Source organism: Castor canadensis, chromosome 1 (genome assembly GCF_047511655.1).
Source record: "Castor canadensis chromosome 1, mCasCan1.hap1v2, whole genome shotgun sequence".
NCBI lineage: Eukaryota > Metazoa > Chordata > Mammalia > Rodentia > Castoridae > Castor > Castor canadensis.
The window spans coordinates 85,853,690-85,876,708 of NC_133386.1; the positions used below are offsets into that span (position 1 = coordinate 85,853,690).

The following is a 23,019-nucleotide window of genomic DNA, read 5'->3' on the forward strand; positions in this document are numbered from 1 at the left end:
CGATCCCTGGGAAGCCAGAGTTACGCCAAGCCGCCAATCAGTGGCGACGCTGGACGTAGACGTGTTACGTCGTGACATCACGGCAAGATGGCTGCGCCCCGTAGGTTTTTTCTCGCCTAGACCACCGCTTGCCGGTGTCAGGTTCCTGGGCTTTCTGCTGGCATGCTCTCCCTCCGAGGCTGCGGCCGCTGGGTCGCCGCCTCTCTCGGCAAACAGCGCCTTCCTTTGGCCCGGTTCAGCGGCGACAGCGTGGCGCCGCGGACTCCGCACTTCGACGTGGTCGTTATAGGTGGAGGACACGCCGGGACCGAGGCCGCCGCGGCCGCCGCTCGCTGCGGCTCCCGCACTCTGCTCCTCACGCACCGCGTGGACACCATCGGTGAGGAGCGAGGAAGAGGTGGAGCTTGGCGCAGGACGCGGGGCCCAAAGCCTCATGGGGCGCCCTCTTCCCTTTCTGAGGCTGAAGACAGTCGTAGCCTGGGGTTTTGGCAGGGATCAGGCTTTTGTTTTCTCCGTTGTCAGTGCTCCTGCACTGATTGTTGATTGTGGTCCGTGGGTGTTGTGAATAGTGTTACAATAAATAGGGGAGTGCAATATTTCGTCAACATACTGATTTAAGTTCTTTTGCATATATACCAAGTAGCACAAAACCCCTCTTCTTCTGTGATCTAAGTTCTCTGGGGAGATAGATACCTTTCAGAGATATTTTAATGACTTATTTCTTTTGGCGGTTCTGGAGTTGACTCAGGGCCTCATGCTTGTTAGACTCTACCGCTTAAGCCTCTCTGCCAGGCGTGCGTGCGTGTGCGTGCGCGTGTGTGTGTGTGTGTGTGTGTTAGAGTCTCAGTTTTTTGTTAGGTAATTTGGTACCGAATCAGGTATTCGTACTTGATCTCAGCAAAGAGGGTTGGCTTTGAAGGTTGAATCCATAGGAATGCAGGAGACAAGAATGATTCAGTCGAATTATAGGCTTACAGCTCCTTTTAAAATTAGAGACAAATTTATTTTTCTTTATTTTCTACTAACCTGGAAAATAACGTTGTTTAGCAAACTACTTTTTGCCTTTCTCAACAGAAGAAAAAAATGTATGCATTTCATGGAGGCTGTTCTGCATTAGATTCAGAATTTAGGTTCCACTGTGTATCTGCTGTGTGACTTTGGACAAAAGACAATTTATCTAAGCCTCATTTTCTCTGTAAAACAGAAATAACAGCAGTTATCAACCTGATAGTGTAGCTGTAAAATTTACCAGAAAATACGTGTAAATCACCTGGAACTGCATTAAGTAGTCAGATATTATATGTTATTTTATCATGGCTTTTTACATTGCTGATTTAAATTCTTTAGTAGAGTGAAATAAACTGACTTGACACATTTCTATTACCACCACTATGTGAACCTTTCACATAGTAGGCAACCGCTCTACCACTGAGTCACATCCCCAGCCCCTAGACTTTTTTTTTTTTTTTTAGCAGTACTGGGATTTGAACTCAGGGCTTCACACATGCTAGGCAGGCACTTTACCACTTCAGCCACTGTGCCAGCCGTGTTTTTTATTGGGTATTTTTGAGACAGGGTCTCCTGAACTACAGTGCTGGCTTGGAACTGCAAGCCTCCTGTTTTCTGCCTCCCAAATAGCTAGGATTACAGGCATGAGTCACAGGTGCCTGGCTTAGATTTCATTTTTTTATATGAACTCCAAATGATTGAGAGTGAATGCTGGCCTTTCTGAGTTTGGTTTTGAGAAAGATTTTGAGGGCTAAGCAGAAGAGAGTGTCGTGTTCAGCTTTCATGCCTGTAAGGAAGGGAGCTCAACATTGATTCACATAGTTCCTTGAGAAAAAGTTGTCAGCAGTTTAGAAGACAAGGATTTTTCTTGCACTTGATTTTACAAATGTAATTCTTGTAAATAGTAAAGTAAAATATTTCAAAAAGTGCCTAGAAGTTGTTAAGCATGGTGATATAAAGAAATGGTGGAGTTTCAGTAATTTGTTCTTAGGGTTGTTCTTTCCTCTGATAATGCTACTAAGTAATAAGAGGTGAAAGCTAAGTCATTTAGCGAAGTAAAAATAGACACCACAACTTCAGATGCTCTAGGAGCCAGCATGTCATTTAAATGTGTGAAGCTAGGTGATGTAAAACAGCATAGAATGAGGAAACCAAGGTGAACTGGAAATATGGTTCTATTCAGTGAGTATAATTGTTTTTAACAAAAGCCGAGTAGAACCTCACAGGAAAGCCACTGGATTGTAACCTTTGATCTACAATTATCTGAGATGTGAAAAGCATGGCTTGGGAGTCCTACAGAGTAATAGAAAAAAAAGAAATCAGATTTGGTGACGTCATTTCACATTTCTAGTTTGTAGTTTGGTTAGTAACTCATGAGCAATTCAAATGTTTCAGGTATGATTTAGTTACTGTGTGGGGGATTTTATTCTAAATAAAAAGCCCTTGTCTGAAACATTTACAGTTGATAATGTTTTTATATAAATAATTTGTTAAATTAGATACTCAGGAGTGCAAGTTGCTTCCTTTTATATGAACTTAATAGTGTGATAAATTTTCACTATGCTTATTGATTTTTTCTTACTTTGCTTATTGATTTTGTACAAAGTGTATAGAACACTTGTCCAAGATTCATGTAAGGGCATAAATACTAATTGCTTACTCATTTGAGAAAATAAGAAATATTGAAGGATTTTTAAAATGTGGCTGGTGATAAAAATTATTTTAGATTAAAAATAAATCTAGGTCTGGTAGAGATGAACCAGTTTGGAGTTGTAATACACATGTGCCTGGAAGCAACACTAGGAATCTCTCTGTATAAGCTATCTTCTTTATCTAAGACTAGCAAAAATGCTATGTTTTTCTTATTATCTCTTTATGTTTTCTCTTCAACAACATTGGAGAATAAGAGGGCAGAACAGGGTCTGCCTGGAAGCCAGGGAGGTGGGAGGGGAGGGGCAGGGGGCAGGGGAGAGAGGTTCAACCCCAGCACCACAAGGAAAAATATTCAGTGTAGTTATGAGACTTTTTTTTTTTTTTTTTTTTGATGGCATTGGGGTTTTAACTCAAGGCCTTATGCTTGCTAGGCAGGTGGTGTTACCACTTGAGCCACTCCATCAGCCCGAGTTATAGGATATTTTTAAGGTAAAAGATGATAGGCAGATAATATTTTGTGCTGATCTGAGAAAAAAATTAGGATAATTATTAGTAAATGTTACTTATTTTTATTGCTTACTCTGTGCCACTTTTTTTTTTTTTTAATGATACTGGGGCTTGAACTCAGGGCCTTCACCAGCCCTTTTTTGTGATGGGATTTTTTTGAGATAGGGTCTTGCGAACTATTTCCCCAGGCTGGCTTCAAACCTCAATCCTCCTGAACTCTGCTGCCTGAGTAGCTAGGATTACAGGTGTGAACCTCTGCCACCGGCCCAGACACTGTTTTAAGTGCTTTATGTACATTTTCTCATTTTGCAAGTAACAGAAAATCCTTATTCTACTAGTTTTAGCAAAATGAATTTATTATCTAGTCCACATGTAGATCAACTCTTAAGGTTGGTTAAGTCAGCAGCTAACACTCCAGTTTTCAGAGTGGAAAAGCTAAAGGATGGAAAGGTAGCCTTCCAAAATTACAGAGCTAATAAGACCTGGAAATTGAGCTTCCATCTCTTTCACACATTCCTCATAGTCATACCCTCCAAATGCTTATAATCGCAGCACCTTTCACCTTCCCAGTGGACACCACCAAAGCTTTCAGAGGGCTTCATGGTCACTGCAGCAGATGTGCAGATGGTGACATATTTTCCACCCCTCCTCCTCCCATAAAAAACTTTGAGGGCTGGCAGAGTACTCAAATGGTAGAGCACCTACCTAGCAAGTGTAAGGTCATGGGTTCAAACTCTAGTGCCTCAGGAAAAAAAAAAAAAATTTGAGGTAGCCAGGTGCTGGTGGCTCACATCTGTAATCCTAGCTAGTTGGGAGACTGAAATCAGGAGGATCAAGGTTCAAGGCCAGCCCAGGGAAATAGTTTGCAAGTCCCCAACTCCTAAATAACAAGAGCAAAATGGACTGGAGGTGTGGCTCAAGTGATAGAGTGCTTGCTTTGCAATTATGAAACCCCAGTCCCACCAAAAAAAAAAATCCTTTGAGGTAACCACATAAGTTTCTACCTACAATTGACTGATGGATTTAAAGAGAAGGTAAATAGATAATATGGTGTCTACTTTCAAGAAGTTTTTAACAATTATTTCTACAAAATACAAGCAGAAAGAAAACAGTATGTGGCATTTATGAGAACTAATTTATTATAACCATGAGCCAGTGCCAAGGAAAATCTTAAAAGTGTGCTTTAAAAAAAAAAAGTACTTGAGGGGATGGGGTGTGGCTCAAACGGTAGAGCATTAAAACCTCCTTGCCACAAGAAAAATTTAAATAATAAAGTTTGCTTGATTTAGGAAGGTTTCATGAGGTAAGAATTCCATGTTTTAAAGGAAAAGCAAACCTAATGAAGCTAAAAATACGCATGAAGAGAAAGGTTAGAGAGAAAGTTCAGGTACTGGTTGATCTTTCAGGGTGGCCTAGACAACTCTTGCATCCCATTTGGGACTTCGGGATTTTCCTTACAGTTTTCTATTTTCCCAAGTTTTCCATTTTCTGTCATGTAAGGTGATTCTGGTTACCTGTAATAATAGTTCTCTGTTAAGCACTCACTCTGCAGGGTGTTCATGTGTTTATTTTGTGTCCATTCTCTTTAGGTCAGATGTCCTGTAATCCTTCCTTTGGTGGCATTGGAAAGGGGCATTTAATGCGGGAAGTGGATGCGTTGGATGGCCTGTGTTCTCGAATCTGTGACCAGTCTGGTGTACATTACAAAGTACTAAACCGGCGTAAGGGACCAGCTGTGTGGGGACTAAGAGCTCAAATTGATAGAAAACTCTATAAACAAAACATGCAGGTGAGAATTGGGCATGAGACCGGGAAGATGGCAGCGAGTACGTAGCTGTGTGTGTCAAGTGGCATTGTCTTTTGGCAGAAAGAGATCCTGAATACACCACTGCTTACTGTTCAAGAGGGAGCGGTAGAAGACCTGATTCTTACAGAACCAGAGCCCAAGCACCCTGGGAAGTGCCGTGTCAGTGGTGTTGTTTTGGGTATGTGCTGACTGATAATGTTAATGACAGCATATAACATTCTGGGTGAGAAACGTGTTTTAGAACATGTGGAGACGTTTTTCTTATACCAGGAAATTACTGTGTTTTCTCTGCCTGGATATGGAAAGCTGTGCAGATATTCATGTTTCTCTTTTAATTTTGATCATTGTGAAGCTCAGTCAAATTCTGAGCTCATTAGTACTATCTTAGTGTAGAATTCGACATCTACATACTGGTGTCTTTTCCTCCTGGTCCTTCTGTAATTTCTAGTTTTTCTAGTTCTGACTTCAAATCTTTAAAAAAATTTATAGCTTACCAATTTATATGTTTTTATTTAAAAGAGTTTTGTATTTCAATGAAAGTGATTCACACAATTTTTGTAATTAAATGAAATGTAGAAAATTGTCAGGGAAAACAGCTACCTCCTTGCCTGAAGATAACCAACTTTTTTAGCTGTCACTTTTGGCATATGCTTCCATATTTCTTTTTTTTTTTTTTTTTTTTTTTTTTTTTTGTGGTACTGGGGTTTAAACCCAGGACCTTGTGCTTGAGCCATGCCCCCACCCTTGAATTGCTGTCAGTATATTTCGCGTGTGTGTGTGTGTGTGTGTGTTACTCGGGACCTAGTGCTGCTAGGCAAGCTGTCTACTACTTGAGCCATGCCCCCAGACTTAAAAAGTAAATAAAACAAAAATTTCTTTATTTTTCAGATAGAGGCTGCTCTGGACTGTGATCCTCTTATTTAAGCCTCCACTAGCTGGGATTACGAGAGTGTACTTCCACACCCGACTTTTTTGTTGAAATGGTTTTTCACTAACTTTTTGCCCTCCCCATTTCTACCTCCTGGGTAGCTGGGATTATAGGCATGAGCCACCATACCTGGCTCTTTCCTTTCTTTTTTCCATTCTTTTACTACTCTGTTCTTTTTTTTTTAATGACCCAGAGTCTCACTCTGTCGTCCAGGATGCCCTCAAACTCAAGATCCTCCTGCCTTTACTTCCCGAGTGCTGGAATTACAGGTGTGTACCACCATACCTGGTATGATCCTTTCTTTTTGGAGACAGGGTCTCACTATATGGTCCAGATTGGTTTTAAACTCCTGGGTTCAGGCAATCCTTCTACCTCAGCCTCCCAAGTATCTGGGAGTACAGGCATGTGCTGCATGTGCTTCCGTGCCAGAATATCGTTTTCTTTCTTTCTTTCTTTTTTTTTTTTTTTTTTGTACTGGGTTTGGAATCAGGGCCTGGTGCTTGCTAGGCAAGCAGTCTACCACTTGAGCCTCACATCCATCCCAAATATCACTATCTTTTTTTGTTGTTTTGTTTTTGTTTTTGCTCAATGTTACTGGTATTATAAGAACAAGCTGTTCCCAAAATCTTGCTTTTGCCAAGGTGTGCATGATGCCAAGATCTGCACCTTTGATGGGGGTGGGGAGAGTGGATGATTTTCCACTTTGTGGCACATGGTGTCTGATGAACATGAGCAGCTCTCCTCTGAAGCCCTGGAGGCTGCTCGTATTTGTGCCAACAAGTACATGGTAAAAAGGTGTAGCAAAGATGGCTTACATATTTGAGTTCAGCTGCACCCTTTACACATCATTCACAGGCACAAGGTGTCCTGTGCCGGGGCTCACATGCTCCAGACAGGGATGTGGGTGCCTTTGGGAAGCCCGAGGGTGCAGTGGCCAGGGCTTACACCGGCCAGGTAATCGCGCATCCATACCAAGCTGCAGATAAGAAGGAACATGTGATTGAGGCCCTACACAGGGCCAAGTTCAAGTTCCCTGGCCACCAGAGATCCACATCTCAAAGAAGTGGGGCTTTGCCAAGTTTAATGCAGATGGATTTGAAGACATGGTACTGAGAAGCGCCTCATCCCTGATGGCTGTGGGGTCAAATATAGCCTGCTAGTGGTCCTCTGAGGGCTCCCACTGTGCTGCCCCTCCCTAATCACCTTAATCACCAATAAATCCTCCCGTCCACTTAAAGAAAAGTGCTCGTATCATGTTTGACTCTCCCAGAACGTACGGGCTGATAACTTGCTGTCAACCAAAGCCTTACCAGTAAAAATACAGTTAACGTGCATGTTATATGTTGTATGTATGATATGTTTGGTGAAAAATGGACAAGAACCACTGGATTCTCCTGCCTCAGAGCTAAGAGCTCCTAAGAGCTGGGTTTATGAGTGTGCACTGCCATCCCTGGCTGTAATAATTTTTTTAATTGTAGCAAAGTATGTATTTGAACATATAAGTATATATCATATGTAATTTACCATTTTAAGCATTTTAATGTCATTAAGTACATTTACAATATTGTGCAACCATTACTACTGTTCATAATTTTTGCCATCCTAAACTGAAATTCTGTACCCATTAAACAACTGCTCATTACCTGAAGAATAAATCTCTTTTCCTGTATGGCAGATCTGTCTGGATGCAGAACTTTAATATGTAGATTTTAACTTTTTCTCTCATTTTAGCCCCAAGCTTCATTGCTACATTCTTTAGTTATTCTCAGTTTTCCAATTTTGAGCCTTTAAGGACAAATCAGGTCATTCTCACTGATGTCTTCCCTTCTTCTAACTGCTTTTTGTCATTCAGAAAAAAGGTTGAGCTTTCTTGTCCTCTGACAAGTTCTCTCACATTACTTGTCTTTGTTGTCTTATACTTTTTTCATTCTTTTATTTCATTTTCTAGGATTTCAGGAGGGAGAAGAAATCCTGTGAGGCAGCCTGTCATATTTAACCAGAATTCTAAAATTAATTCACTTTTAAAATGAATTGCAACTAATTTTTTGGTGCTGATAATGATTTTAGGAACATGTGAATTGATAATAATACTTTGTGTTTTCTCAACCATATTTCTTGGTTTCTTGGGATTGATGACATACAGTCTTCTGATTCATTTAGAATTCTTTGTCTGGGTTGGGGGAAATGGGGAAATGTTGGTCAAAAGCTACAGACTTTCAGTTATGAGATGACTACTCTAGAGAGCCAATGCACAGCATAGTAACTTCAGTTAATAGTCTATATTTGACATTTGCTGAAGGTGTAGATATTAAATATTCTTAGCTCACTGGAAAAAACAAAAAGATCACCTTGCCAGGCCTATGATCTCACCATGGGGAGGCATAGGTAGGAGGTTCAAAATCCAAGGCTGGTCTGGGCAAAAATGTGAGACCCTCGCCAAAAAATAACTAAAGCAAACGAGGGCGGGGTTGTAGCTAAAGTTGTAGAGCACCTACCTAGCAAGTGCAAGGCCCTGAGTCCAAACCCCAGTACCAAAAAAAATGTAACATTAAGGTAATGGGCATGTTAATTAGCTTGATTATGGAAATTGTTACACTTACAGCAAAATACCGAGTTAAATGTATAACAGTTTTTAGTTTGTCAACCAAACCTCAGTAAAGTTCAAAAACACAAATACCAAAAAAAGATGCTCAGGTTTCTAAAGACAAAGGTTTTCTGTAATGTAAAATAGTTTTTTCATTTTGATCTGTGGTAACAATCAGAAAACATTTTGCTTTTTTTCACTGTATTCAGTGGATGGAAGTACAGTTTATGCAGAGAGTGTGATTCTGACTACTGGGACATTTCTGCGGGGCATGATTATAATTGGATTGGAGATGCATCCTGCTGGACGTTTAGGGGATCAGCCTTCTGTAGGGTTGGCTCAGACTCTGGAGAAATTGGGGTTTGTGGTTGGAAGACTGAAGACTGGGACTCCACCCCGAATTGCCAAAGACACCATTAACTTCAGCATTCTGAACAAGCACACACCAGATGACCCATCGAGACCATTCAGCTTTGTCAATGAGACAGTGTGGATTAAGGTAAGACAATTTCTGAAAACCTGGCTTTACAGCTCATATTGACTATTCACAGCAAGAAGGAGCCTAACCATTTCTTTTCTTTTTTAACAGTTTACTTTGTATCACTATTGCTTAGGGTGCATAGAAGTGATCTTTAAAAGTTTTAGCTAATTTGGCTACGTGGGCGCTTCCCATTAAATTCTTAAGTTTCATTGCTTGTATAACCTATTTTGAGAATTAAACTTTTTGAAATAATTTCAGACCTATAGAAAAATTGCAAGGCTATTATTAAAAAAAGTCCTGTAAACTATTAAAGTCACCCATTCATCAATTTTTACCATGTGTATCCCCATAGGTAGGGACATACAGATATATATGCATATCTAATATGTATTTAATGTGTAATATTATAATATATGCATTTATTCTTATTTTTTTCTGGAACATTTGAGTGTAATTTGCAGAAATCATAAACTTTTACCTCTATAAATACTTCAGTCTATATCTCAACTAAATTTAAAGAGGTGTGTTTGTAGAACCTCAACACAATGCTGAAATTTCGGACTGATCCAGTCCATACTCAGATTTTGCTCATTTTTCCAATATTATTCAAAGTCACCTTTTTTCCCCAATCTAGGGTCATTTATTACTGCCCTTTTTTTGAATATATTTTTTTGCCCTTTTTATGTATACTGAGAATGGAACCCAGGATCTTGAACATGTTAGGCATGTGCTGTACCACTGAGCTATATCTCCAGCCCCATGCATTTCATTTAATTGTCATTTCTCTTTAACGTGAAAAAGTTCCTCTGACTTTTGTGAAACTGACATTTTTGAAGAGTATAGGTAACTGTTAACCTGTCTTTTAAGTTAAAAAAAAAATGTATAATGTATGTGTGAAATTGATGGTCCCAGTTTCTGGTAAATTTGTACTGTACTGATGACTGGCTCCAAATAATTCTATTACTTTAAGCAAGTCAGTTTTGTATTTTTACTTTGGTAAAATGCAAATTATGATGATACTTTCTTAGTATACATGCTTTTAAACTTTTTTGAGACAGGGTCTTGACATAAACTCTTGATTCTTCTGCTTTACCTCCCTAAATGCTTTTAAGCATTTTTTTCTGAATTGTACCCCAGCCCCACTTTTAAATTTTCTACTGTAAATTTTCAGTTTTTGAGCCAAGCATGATGGCACACACCTACATTCCCAGCATTCTGGAGGCTGAGTCTAAGGCAGGAGGATCAAAAGTTTAAGGCTACTTTGGGCTACATGGTGAGATCCTGTCTCAAAAATAATAAATAAAACCAAGCATGGTGGCTCACGCCTAAGGATTGCAGTTTGAAGTCAACCTAAGCAAAAAGTTAGAATATCCCATCTTAATAAGCAGGGTAAAGTGGCACAAGCCTGTGGTCTCAGCTACTTGGGAGGCTGTAAGTAGGAAGATCACGGTCTGAGGCTGCCCCTGGGCAAAATCATGAGACCTTACCTGAAAAATAACTAAAGCATGAAAGGGCCAGGGGCATGGCTCAAGTGGTAGAGTGCCTGCCTAGCACACACAGAAGAGGCCTCCAACTAAAACCCCGGTATCATAATAAATAATATTTTCAGGTTTACATAAAGTATGGAAATTGTGTAATGAATTCACATTTCCATCACTCAGCTTTAATAACATTTTGGCCTTGTTTCACTCATTGCTGAGGTTTTTTTTTTGTGAAGGGTTTTTCAAGATAGGGTCTCACAAACTATTTGCCTGGGTTGGCTTTGAACCACAATCTTCCTGATCTCTGCCTCCTGAGTAGCTAGGATTACAGGTGTGAGCCACCTTCTCCCAGCTATTGCTGAATTTTAAAACAATTCTAAATATCACATCATTTCGTTTATACTTTTGTATATGTCTTTAATGGAAAAGAACTTTTTTTTTCTTTTATTCATATATGCATACAATGTTTAGGTCATTTCTCCCCTATTCCCCCCACCCCCTCCCTTACCCCTCCGCCCCCTTCCTCTCCCCCCCACCCCCTCGCTACCAGGCAGAAACTATTTTGCCCTTATCTCTAATTTTATTGAAGAGAGAGTATAAGCAAAAATAGGAAGGACCAAGGGTTTTTGCTAGTTGAGATAAGGATAGCTATACAGGGAGTTGACTTGCATTGCTTTCCTTTGCATGTGTGTTACCTTCCAAGTTAATTCTTCTCAAACTAACCTTTTCTCTAGTTCCTGGTTCCCTTCTCCTATTGGCCTCAGTCGCTTTAAAGTATCTGCATTAGTTTCTCTGCATTGAGGGCAACAAATGCTATCTAGTTTTTTAGGTGTCTTACATATCCTCCTACCTCCCTTGTGTGCTCTCACTTTATCATGTGATCAAAGTCCAATCCCCTTGTTGTGTTTGCCCTTGATCTAATGTCCGCATATGAGGGAGAACATACAATTTTTGATCTTTTGGGCCAGGCTGACCTCACTCAGAATGATGTTCTCCAATTCCATCCATTTACCAGCAAATGATAACATTTCATTCTTCTTTATGGTTGCATAAAATTCCATTGTGTATAAATACCACTTTTTCTTAATCCATTTGGTCAGTAGGGGTATCTTGGCTGTTTCCATAACTTGGCTGTTGTGAATAGTGCTGCAATAAACATGGGTGTGCAAGTGCCTCTGGAGTAACCTGTGTCACATTCTTTTGGGTATATCCCCAAGAGTGGTATTGCTGGATCATATGGTAGATCTATGTTTAGATTTTTAAGAAGCCTCCAAATTTTTTTCCAGAGTGGTTGCACTAGTTTGCATTCCCACCAGCAGTGTAAAAGGGTTCCTTTCCCCCCACCCCCATTCTCGCCAACACCTGTTGTTGGTGGTTTTGCTGATGATGGCTATTCTAACAGGGGTGAGGTGGAATCTTACCATGGTTTTAATTTGCATTTCCTTTATTGCTAGAGATGGTGAGCATTTTTTCATGTTTTTTGGCCATTTGAATTTCTTCTTTTGAGAAAGTTCTGTTTAATTCACTTGCCCATTTCTTTATTGGTTCATTAATTTTGGGAGAATTTAGTTTTTTGAGTTCCCTATGTATCCTGGTTATCAGTCCTTTGTCTGATATGTAGCTGGCAAATGTTTGATATTAAGATCCTTGATCCATTTTGAGTTAATATTGGTATAGGGTGATAAACATGGATCTAGTTTCAGTTTTTTGCAGACTCTAACCAGTGGAAAAGAACTTTTTAAAAAAAAACAGCCATGCCATTATCACCCCAACAGGACATTAATTCTCCCGTTTTTTGTTTTGTTTTGTTATGGCAACATTAGAGTTTTAACTAATATTGTTTGCTAGGCGAGCACTCTACCATTTGAGCCATGCTCCAGCCCCACTTTATTATTATCATTACTATTACTACTATTATTGGTGGTGGTGGTTCTGGGGTTTGAACGCAGAGCCTGGCACTAGTAAGATGCTAGTCATCTACTTACTAGTCAGATGCTCTGCCATTTGAGTAACACGTCAGCCCTTTTAATATCATTTTATGCCATGTCCATTTTTCCTAGTTGCCTTTAAAATGTTTTTTATAGTTGTTTTATTTGAACTGGAAACCAAAAAAGATCCACACATTAAACTGGAGAATGTGTTTTATAACCTATTCTTTTTCCTTTTTTTAAGTTTTAGCATTTATATATAGAAGAAATTAAGTCTTTCTTTTTTTCTCTAGAACTTCTCACAATCTGTATCTGTGTGATTGTACCCCTCTGGAACTTTATTTCTCTACCGTTTGTCCTATAAACTGATAATTAGTTCTAGAAGCTTCCTTAGATTTAGGTTCATTTTTGGAGTTATTCGTTTATTTTTGGCAAGAATAGTTCATAAGTACTACTGGCTTTATGAAAAGAGTTAAGTCTATTAAAAGTAAGTAAATATTGTGTGGAACTTATTTGGATAAGAGAAGGAAAACAGTACTGCCTGTGGTTGCTGTTTTTTAGCCAGAAGACCAGCTGCCTTGCTACTTGACTTATACCAACCCTAGAGTGGATGAGATTATCCTTGAGAACCTTCACCTTAACAGTCATGTTAAGGAAACTACAAGAGGGCCTCGGTAAGGACACACAAAATGTCAGCACTTGGGTACTGTAGGGAATGATGTCAGCCCCTTTTTTGTTCAATTTTTTAAATTTATTTATTTTTTACTTCAATGTCCTATTCTAGATACTGTCCCTCTATTGAATCAAAGGTTTTACGTTTTCCAAACCGTGTACATCAGGTTTGGTTGGAACCTGAAGGAATGGATTCTGACCTTATCTACCCACAAGGCTTGTCTGTGACACTACCAGCTGAGCTACAAGAGAGAATGATCACATGCATCAAAGGCTTGGAGAAAGCTAAAATGATTCACCCAGGTAAAGAGACTCACAGAGCTCCTTCAGTGGAAGCTCAGTATTACCTTAGCAATGAGTGGGGAGGTCCTAACTGCTTTCATTGTGGCTTAGAGCCTCAGAAGGTCAACTTCTGTACATTTAAAATAGTCCTTATTTTTGAAGGACACTGATAAAATCTTTGCATCACTACCTTAAGGCAAATCCAACTATGTTTTTGCTTACTTTACACATTTATTCTTTTATTAGGCTATGGTGTTCAGTATGATTACTTAGATCCCCGTCAGATCACTCCTTCCCTCGAGACTCACTTGGTTCAACGACTCTTCTTTGCTGGACAGATAAATGGCACCACTGGTTATGAGGAAGCTGCAGCTCAAGTAAGCTTGTTCAGATGTTACTGTAAACCAAAAGGGACTATTTAATTAGTGTTCCTTTTTTTCTAATTTGTTTTTGTTTTTGAAACAGGCTCTCAACTATGTAGCCCAGGCTGGCCTATCTTCTTGCTTCAGCCTCCTGATTGCTAGAATTACAGGCATGCACCACCATGCATGTTTGTTGTGTTAACTGTATAGATCTTAGCTGTAACCCATAACTGTAATAGGAGACTATTAGTGTATCAGAGTGTATAGAGATGGTTGTTGATGGTAGAGTGGCTCAAGTGGTAGAGCACCTGCCTAGCAAGTGCAAAGCCCTTAGTTCAAGCCCCAGTACTACAAAAAAGAGTGAAAGAAAGAGAGAGATGGTTGTTGTATAAGCTAGGATTTTAAAAACATTTGTGGCTTTATTACTGTTTTCTGAGCTCCTAGATCTGATACTAAATTTTAATTAGATTTGTAGTATTGCTTCTGAAGTTTCTTTAAAAAGAAAACTTAGTTCTTTTAACATAACTTTATTGAAAAATCATCATATAATTATTCCTTATAAGTGGGAAATTGTGTTCGTTTTATTTGTAAGTGGGAAAAAGCTAGAAAATTCTTACAGGTAGATTTAAAAAAAAAAAAAAATTAGCCCTCCCTAGGCTTTTACTCATAGCATGTTAACATGGTACATTACCCATATTCTGTTTCTGAATATGGATCACATTTTCTGCCTCTTGTTATATTCCTTATGGGCCTGCTTTGTTCCCCCATGTAGTTCTTCCCAGGTAGAATTCTAATATGATAGTTCTCAGTTCAGTTCGTAATAGCCTTTTAAACATTTCAGTCCTCTTGTAGGGTGTGATAGCTGGAATCAATGCCAGTCTTCGAGTCAGTGGCAAGTCGCCCTTTGTTGTTAGTCGAACAGAAGGCTACATTGGAGTCTTGATTGATGACCTCACCACACTGGGCACCAACGAACCATACCGAATGTTTACCAGCCGAGTGGAGTTCCGTTTGTCACTGCGCCCTGATAACGCCGACAGCCGGCTCACATTCCGAGGTAGCTCTTCACCAAGTCCTGTAGCCTGGTTTACTATTCTTTAAAACTTCTCTCATTATATTCTCTCCTTTTCCTAGGGCATAAGGAAGCTGGCTGTGTGTCCCAAGAACGATACGAAAGAGCTTCTTGGATGAAATCTTCTTTAGAAGAAGGCATTTCTGTGCTGAAATCCATTGAGTTTTCGAGCTCCAAGTGGAAAAAGTTAATCCCACAGGTTTCTATCAGTGTTAAAAAAAGTCTGCCTGTCAGGTATGACTTTTTTTTTTTTTGAGTTTGAACTCAGGGCCTCACATTTGCTAAGCAGGCATTCTACCACTTGATTGAGCCACACCCCAGGCCTGGTATGCACTTCTAATATAAACCTCTCACTTCTTACAGTAAAATGAAATCATTTCAGAGAGACATTACTTATAGGCATCATACCTACACATTTGGGAAGGGGGTACTGGGGTTTGAACTCAGAGCTTTACACTTGCAAAGTAGGCATTCTACCACTTGAGCCACACTTCCAATCCATTTTGCTGTGGTTATTTTGGAGATGGGGTCTTGCAAACTATTTTTCAGGCTGACCTCCAAATGTGATCCTCCTGATCTCAGCCTCCCAAGTAGCTAGGACTGCAGGCATGAGCCACCAGCACCTGGCTCTACACATTTTAAATGAACATAGCTTGCTTATGGTTTTTTTCCAGTACCCTTGAGATGTATTTTATTAATTTACATATATATATAAAATGTCTGTGGTATAGCTCTGATGTGGTAAAAATTCATTTGCAAATTATACCAAATTAGGAGAAAATGTCAGACTGGAAGAGTACTTTTTAAATATGTCATTTTTACAGTCTCTTTACAGAGACTTAAAACATGCTCATAATGGCTTTTCCTTCCTTAAAAAGTTCTTTAAAAATAAACAAACACCTCTAGCATAGTTTCCAGTATGCAAGAAAATGACTCATTCACAGGACACGAGGGTATAAAGCATATTCCCTGCTCTTTGGGAAGGTGGCGGGAGCCTTGTTAGCAGAGGATATTCTGTCCTGAAACAAGAAGGAGGATGAGTGGATTATACCATGCTACCCTTACCTCAACTTAATTCTCATGTTAAGGAATTCTGAAATTTGGTATTATTCCAGAGATCCTTGGTCTTCATCTACCTTATACAGTGTGGATCCTTTTGTTAATGAAACTTTTGTGTTTTTTCAGCGCTCTGGATCTTCTAAGGTATGAGGAAGTCGACATGGAGTTACTAGCCAGTGCAGTTCCAGAGCCCTTAAAGAAGTATACTAGATGTAAAGAGCTAGCTGAAAGACTGAAGATAGAAGGTAAAAAGTTATTTTTTACTTAAGATGACTACATACTTTTTTCCCCATCTGTGCAAGTTACATATGAACAGCATATCTATTAAGAGCTCCATACCATAGCAAAGGCCCTGAATTCAAGCCCCAGTACTGTAAGAAAAAAATTTTTTTTACCTTGAACTGCTTTTTTATATTTTCCCCATCTAATGTTATAGTACTACTGTCTTTGGCTTTCACACTCTACCAGTAACAAATACTCACTCTGTATCAGGCAAAGAAATCTGAGTGGGCCTGCATACACTGTAGCACACATTGTGCTCACATGTTCTTGGTCAGTGTATTGATTGTCATGCCACATGTTCTCAGGTTTCTTTTTTTTTTTTTTTTTCGATAGTGCAACTCCACCAGCCCTTTTTTATGTTAGGTATTTTCGAGATAGGGTCTAGCGGAATTAACTGCCCAGGGCTGGCTTTGAACTGCAATCCTACTGAGCTCTGCCTCCTGAGTAGCTAGAAATACAGGCGTGAGCCACTGGCGCCTGACTTCAAATTTCTTTTACTTGTTTTTTTTTCCTTCAACTTTTTCATTATGAAAATTTTCAAACAAAAAGTACTGAGGGCTTACTTCAGTATTTAAATATTTATGGCTTACCTGGGCATCAATGACTCACACCTCTAATCCTAGCTTCTTGAGAGGCTGAGATTGGAGGACCAAGGTTCAAGGCCAAACTGGGCAAAAAGTTTGCATGACCCCATCTCAGTGGGAAAAAGCTGCATGTGGTGGGGCATGCCTATCATCCCAGCAACAACAGGAAGTAAAAAACTGGAGAATCACCAGCTCAGGCAAAAAGTGAGACTATCTCCAAAACAACCAGAGAAAAATGGGCTTGGAGGTGTGATTCAAGCCTAGAGCACTTGCCTCAAAAGTCTGAAACCCCAAGTTCAAACCCCAGTACCACCAAAAAATAAGTATTTATGGCTTACCTTTGGGAAAAGGTGATTGATTTAATTGCATATTTTATACTTGGTTTGCAGTTTTCCTTTGTTCAGTAAATATTAGGCTGGAGGCAAGGTGCAAAGTACATGACCCTGAGTTCAAACCCCAGTACTGGCCCCTGCAAAAAAAAAAAAAAAAAAAAATCTAGGTTAGAATAATCTAGAACTATCATTACTTTTTTTATAGGAAACCGTGACTTTAATTACAGTGTTGCTACTGTTTTTCCTTGTTCTTTAAAGACTAGAACATATAAAGATTCTAGTATCTATCTATGGCTTAAAAGAAACCACGTTGGTTAAAATATGACACATATGTATCTCCCCAACTAGACAAGTTTCTTGAGGACAGAAATCAATGTCAGTTTGTATTATCTTTCTTGTTCTGCTGTATGTATTTATGAGATTAAATAAATATACCCTTAAATGTGTATTACCTTAGGTACTCCATCAGACCCTGAAATCTATTCACGAATCATAAGATTAGGTTACAACTTGTGGTACTAACATGTTATATTACAATACTGCATTATACCTTTTACAGCATTATTTCATTTGATACTTAGAACTGCCCTGATCAGGATAGACATTAGTGTTGTTGACCAGATTTTACAGATAAATGATAACTTGCCAAAGATCATTTGGTTAGTGAGTGGCAGAGCTAGGATTTGAACCTAACTTGTCTGACTGCAAAGTCTGTTTACTTTTCAACTGTCTTTAGTTGCTATAAAAACCCTCAGAAGTCATCTGAGCCAGCCTTTACAATGTCTAGACAAAGAAGCTGATTCCCAGAGTGATGGTGGTATACCTCATTGGTAGAGCCAGTCTCAGATGACATTGTTTGGCTGCTATACAAGTGATAGAAGCAAATCCTACCAGAACCTCAGAGGACTCCCTTTCCTAAACAGGACAGAATGACCACTTCAACTTAGGTCTTAAAAGCAGAGGTTTTGAATTTATTTTTCTAAGAACAGTATGCTTTAATTACCAAAAAAGTTACCAAATTCTCTTCTTAACATCACTTCCAAATAAAACCTAACTATGTCCACTTTAAAAAAGTATAGCTTTCTTACTGGAACTAGTATTGTCTGTCATGGACAAGGCTGGGGTGTGTGTGTGTGTGTGTGTGTGTGTGTGTGTGTGTGTGTGTGTGTGTGTGTGTGTAGATAATTCAGAAAATTGTTTTCTTGGAGAAACAAGAAACATTCTCCTGTCTTTAGGACTTAAATAGTATTGTCTTTAGGACTTAAATAGTATAGCCTGTTGAGGGAAATAACCAAGATTTGCAGTGACAGGAAAAGCAAATTTTTTTTTTTCTTTATTAAAATTTTTTAGTGAGACTAGGATTTGAACTTGGCTTCAGGCTTGCAAAACACGCACTCTTCCACTTGAACCACACCTCCAGTGCATTTTGCTGTGGTTATTTTGGAGATGGGGTCTTGTGAACTATTTGCTTGGGCTGGCCTCAAACCATGAGCCTCCAGCACCTGACTTTATTTCTTTTTTTTTTTTTTTTTGGTGGCACAGGGGTTTGCACTCAGGTGCTCTTGCTGACCACTTGAGCCATTTCACCAGCCTCTAATTCTTAAGAAATTTGAAGTGGGCACTGGTGGCTCATGCCTGTAATCCTAACTACTCAAGAAAGAGATTGGGCGGATCACAGTTTGAAGCCAGCCTGGGCAAATAGTTCAAGAGACCCTATCTCCAAAAAAACTCATCTTATAAAAGGGGCTGGTGGAATAGCTCAAGGTATAGGCCCTGAGTTCAAACCCCAGTACTGAAAAAAGAAAAAAGAAAGAAATTTGAAATGAAAAGGATTTGCATTAAACTGCTAGTCAGGGTCTTGTAGTTTAGCATGCAAGATACTATGTCTTAGCCTCAGTTTTCTCATTTGCAAAAGGGAATACATATACCACCAGTCCCATGGTGCTGATGTAAGTGTTGAATAAGATGAGGCATGCAGCCAGGTGTGGTAAACAACACTTATAATCCTAGCTATAAGGGAGGCGGAAATCAGGAAGATCACAGTTCAAGGCCAGCCTAGGCAAAAGTTAGCATGATCCCCATCTCCACAAATGAACTAAGTATGGTAGTTGGTGCCTCCAGCTTTGTAGGAGGTATAGGTAGGAGGACTGTGGTCTGAGACTGCCCTTGCGCAAAAATGTAAGACCATGTTGGAAAAATAACTAAAACACAAAAGGGTTGGAAATGTGACTCAAGTGATAGATCATCTACCTGACAAGCATAAGGCCCTGAGTTCAAACCCCAGTACTACCAGGGGAAAAAAAAGATGATGCATACAAAAGCTGTTTGTAAATAGTAGGTTATACAAATGTAGGTTATTAGTATAATGTAGGTATCATAACATAATCCTAATTTTGTTCACCAGCCACTTATGAGTCAGTACTGTACTATCAGCTACAAGAAATAAAGGAAGTTCAGCGAGATGAAGCTCTCCAACTACCAAAAGACCTAGATTATTTGACTATCAAAGATGTGTCTTTGTCCAGTGAAGTTCGAGAGAAGCTACACTTCAGTCGTCCACAGACGGTAAGAAAGCAGTTAGTAGAATAGGAAGGAATAAGTTACAAATAAAGAGCAGTATTTCGATTTTTCAAAACTTGGGAGTTACAGTGACCACATAGCTAATATTTTATTTAATCATAAAAAACTTAATGGCTGGGTGTGGTGATGCATACCTGTAATTCCAGCTACTTGGGAGGTGGAGGCAGGAGGATTGAGAGTTTGAGGCCAGCCCAGGAAAAGGTAGCAAGACCCTATCTCAAAAACATGAAAACTGAAGGGCTAGGGAATATGGTTCAAGTTGTAGATCACTTGTTTAGCATGCACCAAGCCCTGGGTTCCATCCCCAGTACTGGGAGAAAAAAAAAGGAACTTCATATTTTCTTTATGTTTGACAATTGTTGGTACATCTGTATGAGAGATGATAGAGTTTAGCAGTTATACTGTAGTCACTACCATGTGCTAAACCATCAGTGCAAATTAGTGTATGTCTTAAAAGAAAGCATTGTAGCTGGTCACTGGTGACTCACACCTGTAATCCTAGCTACTCAGGAGACAGAGATCTGGAGGATTGCTGTGTGAAGCCGGCCACAGGCAAATAGTTCAAGAGACCCTATTTTGAAAAAACCCATCACAAAAAAGGGGTGGCAGAGTGGCTCAAGTGGTAGAACGCCTGCCTAGCAAGCATGAGGCCCTGAGCTCAAGCCCAAGTACTGCCAAAGTAAAAAAAAAGACTGTCCTCAGTTCATGTGAGGCTTTTTGTGGTTTTTATACCACTTAGAGTGAATGTTCATACCTTTGTCTGAAACATACACTGCTGACATATTAGTGGGACTAAAATTGTGGGGTACTGCCCCTATCATCACTGGGGATATTATCCCTTAGGTACAATGCTACACTTTGTCACAAAAGTTTATGACCCGTAGTATTTCTTCTTTTTTTTTTTTTTTCAAATTTAAATTTCAAGACAGAATTTTCTTATGTAGCTCAGACTGGGTTGGAACATGTGATCCTCTTTCCACAAACTCTCAAGTGTTGGGATTACAGGTATGCACCATCACACCTGGCAGGATTTACAGTTGAAGAGAAGAACTCAGTTACAGTTTTTCTTAGTTTAATAGAAAGAAAAAAATACTGTAACATCTGTTTGTTATATGGTCTTCTTTAAAAAATTTGGCAGTACTGGAAATTGAATTTAGAGACTTGTGTTTGCCGGGCAAGTGTTGTACACTTCGGCCATGGCCCAGTCCTCGTTACTGTATTTTGAGACAGGGCCTTATCATGTAGTCCCAACTGGGCTGCTACTAGGATCTTCATGCTTAAGCCTCCTAAGCGCTGAGATTATAGGCATACACCACCATTCCTGGTTCAGTTATGTGATCTTGCACAAGTCATTTTAACTTCTGAGATGAAGATACAAGTAATGATTTCACATTTCCTTTATCTGCTTTACAAAGTTATTTTGAAATCATTACTTGTAATTAATTATAATTATAATTACAGTAGCCCACACGTGTAATCCCAGCACTCAGTAGATGGAGGCAGGAGAAACTCAAGTTCAAGGCCAGACTAGGTTACAAGAAAAAAACAAATAATTTTTAAAAATAGCTCCGTGTACCCTGGTCCCACCAAAAAAAAAATAATAACAACTTAATTAGTTCTATGTGTGGTACATGCCTGTAGTCCCAGCTGCTTGGAAGGCTGTGGTGGGAAGATCACTTCAGCCCAGGAGTATAGGGCCAGTGTAGCTAACATAGCCACACCCCATCTCAAAATCTTAAGTATTTTGTAACCTACACTATAAAATTGCAATGAGGAAAAAAAAAATTGTTATGAGGAGGAGACTTGACACAACTCACCTGTGGTTCTCTTGTGGTTTTTAACTCCTAGATTGGGGCTGCTAGTCGTATACCTGGAGTGACGCCTGCTGCCATCGTCAATCTGCTCCGCTTTGTCAAGACCACTCAGCAAAGGCAGGCGACTGTGAATAAGATGCCCCAAGCTGAGCAGTACTTACTGGACACAGACAGACTTCAGGAGTTGTAGCTTTCAATTCATACAAGACCTTTAAAAAGGGTGCATGAAGAGTATTAGTAGGAGATAAGGACTATTTTAGCATCTATGAAAATAGCTTGATTAAGTTATTATAGTCTCCTAATTAATTTGTGAGAGGACAAAGATTATAATTGGGCTTTTTTGTGTAGCTGAAAAACATAGTTGTAAGTGATTTATACTTTTTTTTCTGGAGCTTTAATACAATGAGCCTATCCTTATGCAGCATTCATCAAAGAAAGATAATAGTGTAGCCAAGGGCTGGCAGAGTGGCTCAAGTGGTACAGTGCTTGCCTAACAAGCATGAGGTCCTGAGTTCGAACCCCAGTAACACCAAAAAAAAAGAAAAAATAGTGTAGAAAAAACTAAACCTGAAGCTGGCAGACCTATAATCCCAGCACTCAGGAGGCTGAAGCAGGAAGATGGTGAGCTCAGTTCCACCCATGGCTACATAGCAAGACTCTGTGTCAAAAAAGATAGAACAAAAAACAAAACACTCTGAACCTGAAAAAATAATATTAATTTATATAAGATTTGCCTTACTCATAAGGACTTTGCCCATGGAATATAGCAAATTACAAGCTTATCTTTTAACATATTTTGAAAGATAGGAATTTTTGCCTGGTTATACTAAGTTAGGAAGCAGTATTAAAGAAAGCCCTCAGATTATTACAGCTGAAAATTGAGACTGTGGAATATGATCAAAAATTGTTCAGCTTGAACCAGTTCAGGATATAGTACATATACACATGGAAATGTCATAATAAAACTCTCTGTATAACTAACTTAAACAAAAATTTCTTTTTGTTTTTTCTTCAAAAACAGGACAGGAACGAAAATCAGGTCCTGTCTAGGGACTGGTACCAGTGCAAGAGGGGAGGATATAAGGAAAGGGTGTGGGAGGGTAAATATAGTGGAAATATTATGTACTTATGGATGCAAATGGAAAATCATATGAGATCTGTTGAGACTGTTCAGGAATGGGGGGAGGGGAGGATAAAGGAGAGTGATGGAGGGGTGAATTTATGTTACATTGTAAGAACTTTTGTAAATGTCACAATGTACCCCGAGTACCCCCAGCCTAAATGGTAGAGTGCCTGCTTTGTAATCATAAAGCCCTATATTCAAATCCCAGCCCACCAAAAAGAAAAAAATCATTCAGCTTAATTTTTGGTTTTGGAAGATAATATGTAGGGTGAAAATTGATGTGTAAGGTTTCTGATCTTATTCAGGGAAGCCTATCAGTCATTGGCTTTGACATTAATGGAGAGAATAGAACAATCAGGAACCACCATTGTTCCCACAGTGTACAACTTGTTTGGTAACCGGGTTAAGAGAAAATAAAGGCAGTTATTTTGTGTCATACAATAAAAATATATTCTTATGAAGCTCCTGACCATCATTTAG

General features: G+C 39.3%; 1 protein-coding gene and 1 pseudogene across 2 annotated transcripts; both read left to right on the top strand.

The window, feature by feature from the left end:
* Positions 1–64: 64 nt before the first annotated feature.
* Positions 65–22,128, top strand: Mto1 (mitochondrial tRNA translation optimization 1). Of its 2 annotated transcripts, XM_020176170.2 has the most exons (12): positions 65–379; positions 4,758–4,957; positions 5,036–5,153; positions 8,697–8,986; positions 12,939–13,051; positions 13,162–13,352; positions 13,578–13,708; positions 14,546–14,750; positions 14,828–14,999; positions 15,951–16,069; positions 19,427–19,587; positions 21,451–22,128. In XM_020176170.2, exons 1-12 carry the CDS (start codon positions 163–165, stop codon positions 21,604–21,606), a joined length of 2,073 nt encoding a protein of 690 aa, XP_020031759.1. In that variant the 5' UTR covers positions 65–162; the 3' UTR covers positions 21,607–22,128. The 2 variants fall into 2 exon arrangements, with proteins under 2 accessions (XP_020031759.1, XP_073935260.1); XM_074079159.1 differs by lacking the exons at positions 65–379; positions 4,758–4,957; positions 5,036–5,153 and adding an exon at positions 5,903–6,172.
* LOC141424821 (large ribosomal subunit protein uL16-like) lies at positions 6,183–8,687 on the top strand (annotated as a pseudogene).
* Positions 22,129–23,019: the final 891 nt, after the last annotated feature.

What these genes read in the sequence shown, in the direction of transcription:
- Mto1 (XM_020176170.2), top strand. Translation starts at nt 163, where the DNA reads ATGCTCTCCCTCCGAGGCTGCGGCCGCTGGGTCGCCGCCTCTCTCGGC. An exon ending in ATGAGGAAGCTGCAGCTCAA is followed by an intron (nt 13,709 to 14,545) that starts GTAAGCTTGTTC and finishes GTCCTCTTGTAG; the next exon opens with GGTGTGATAGCTGGAATCAA. An exon ending in AAAAAAAGTCTGCCTGTCAG is followed by an intron (nt 15,000 to 15,950) that starts GTATGACTTTTT and finishes GTGTTTTTTCAG; the next exon opens with CGCTCTGGATCTTCTAAGGT.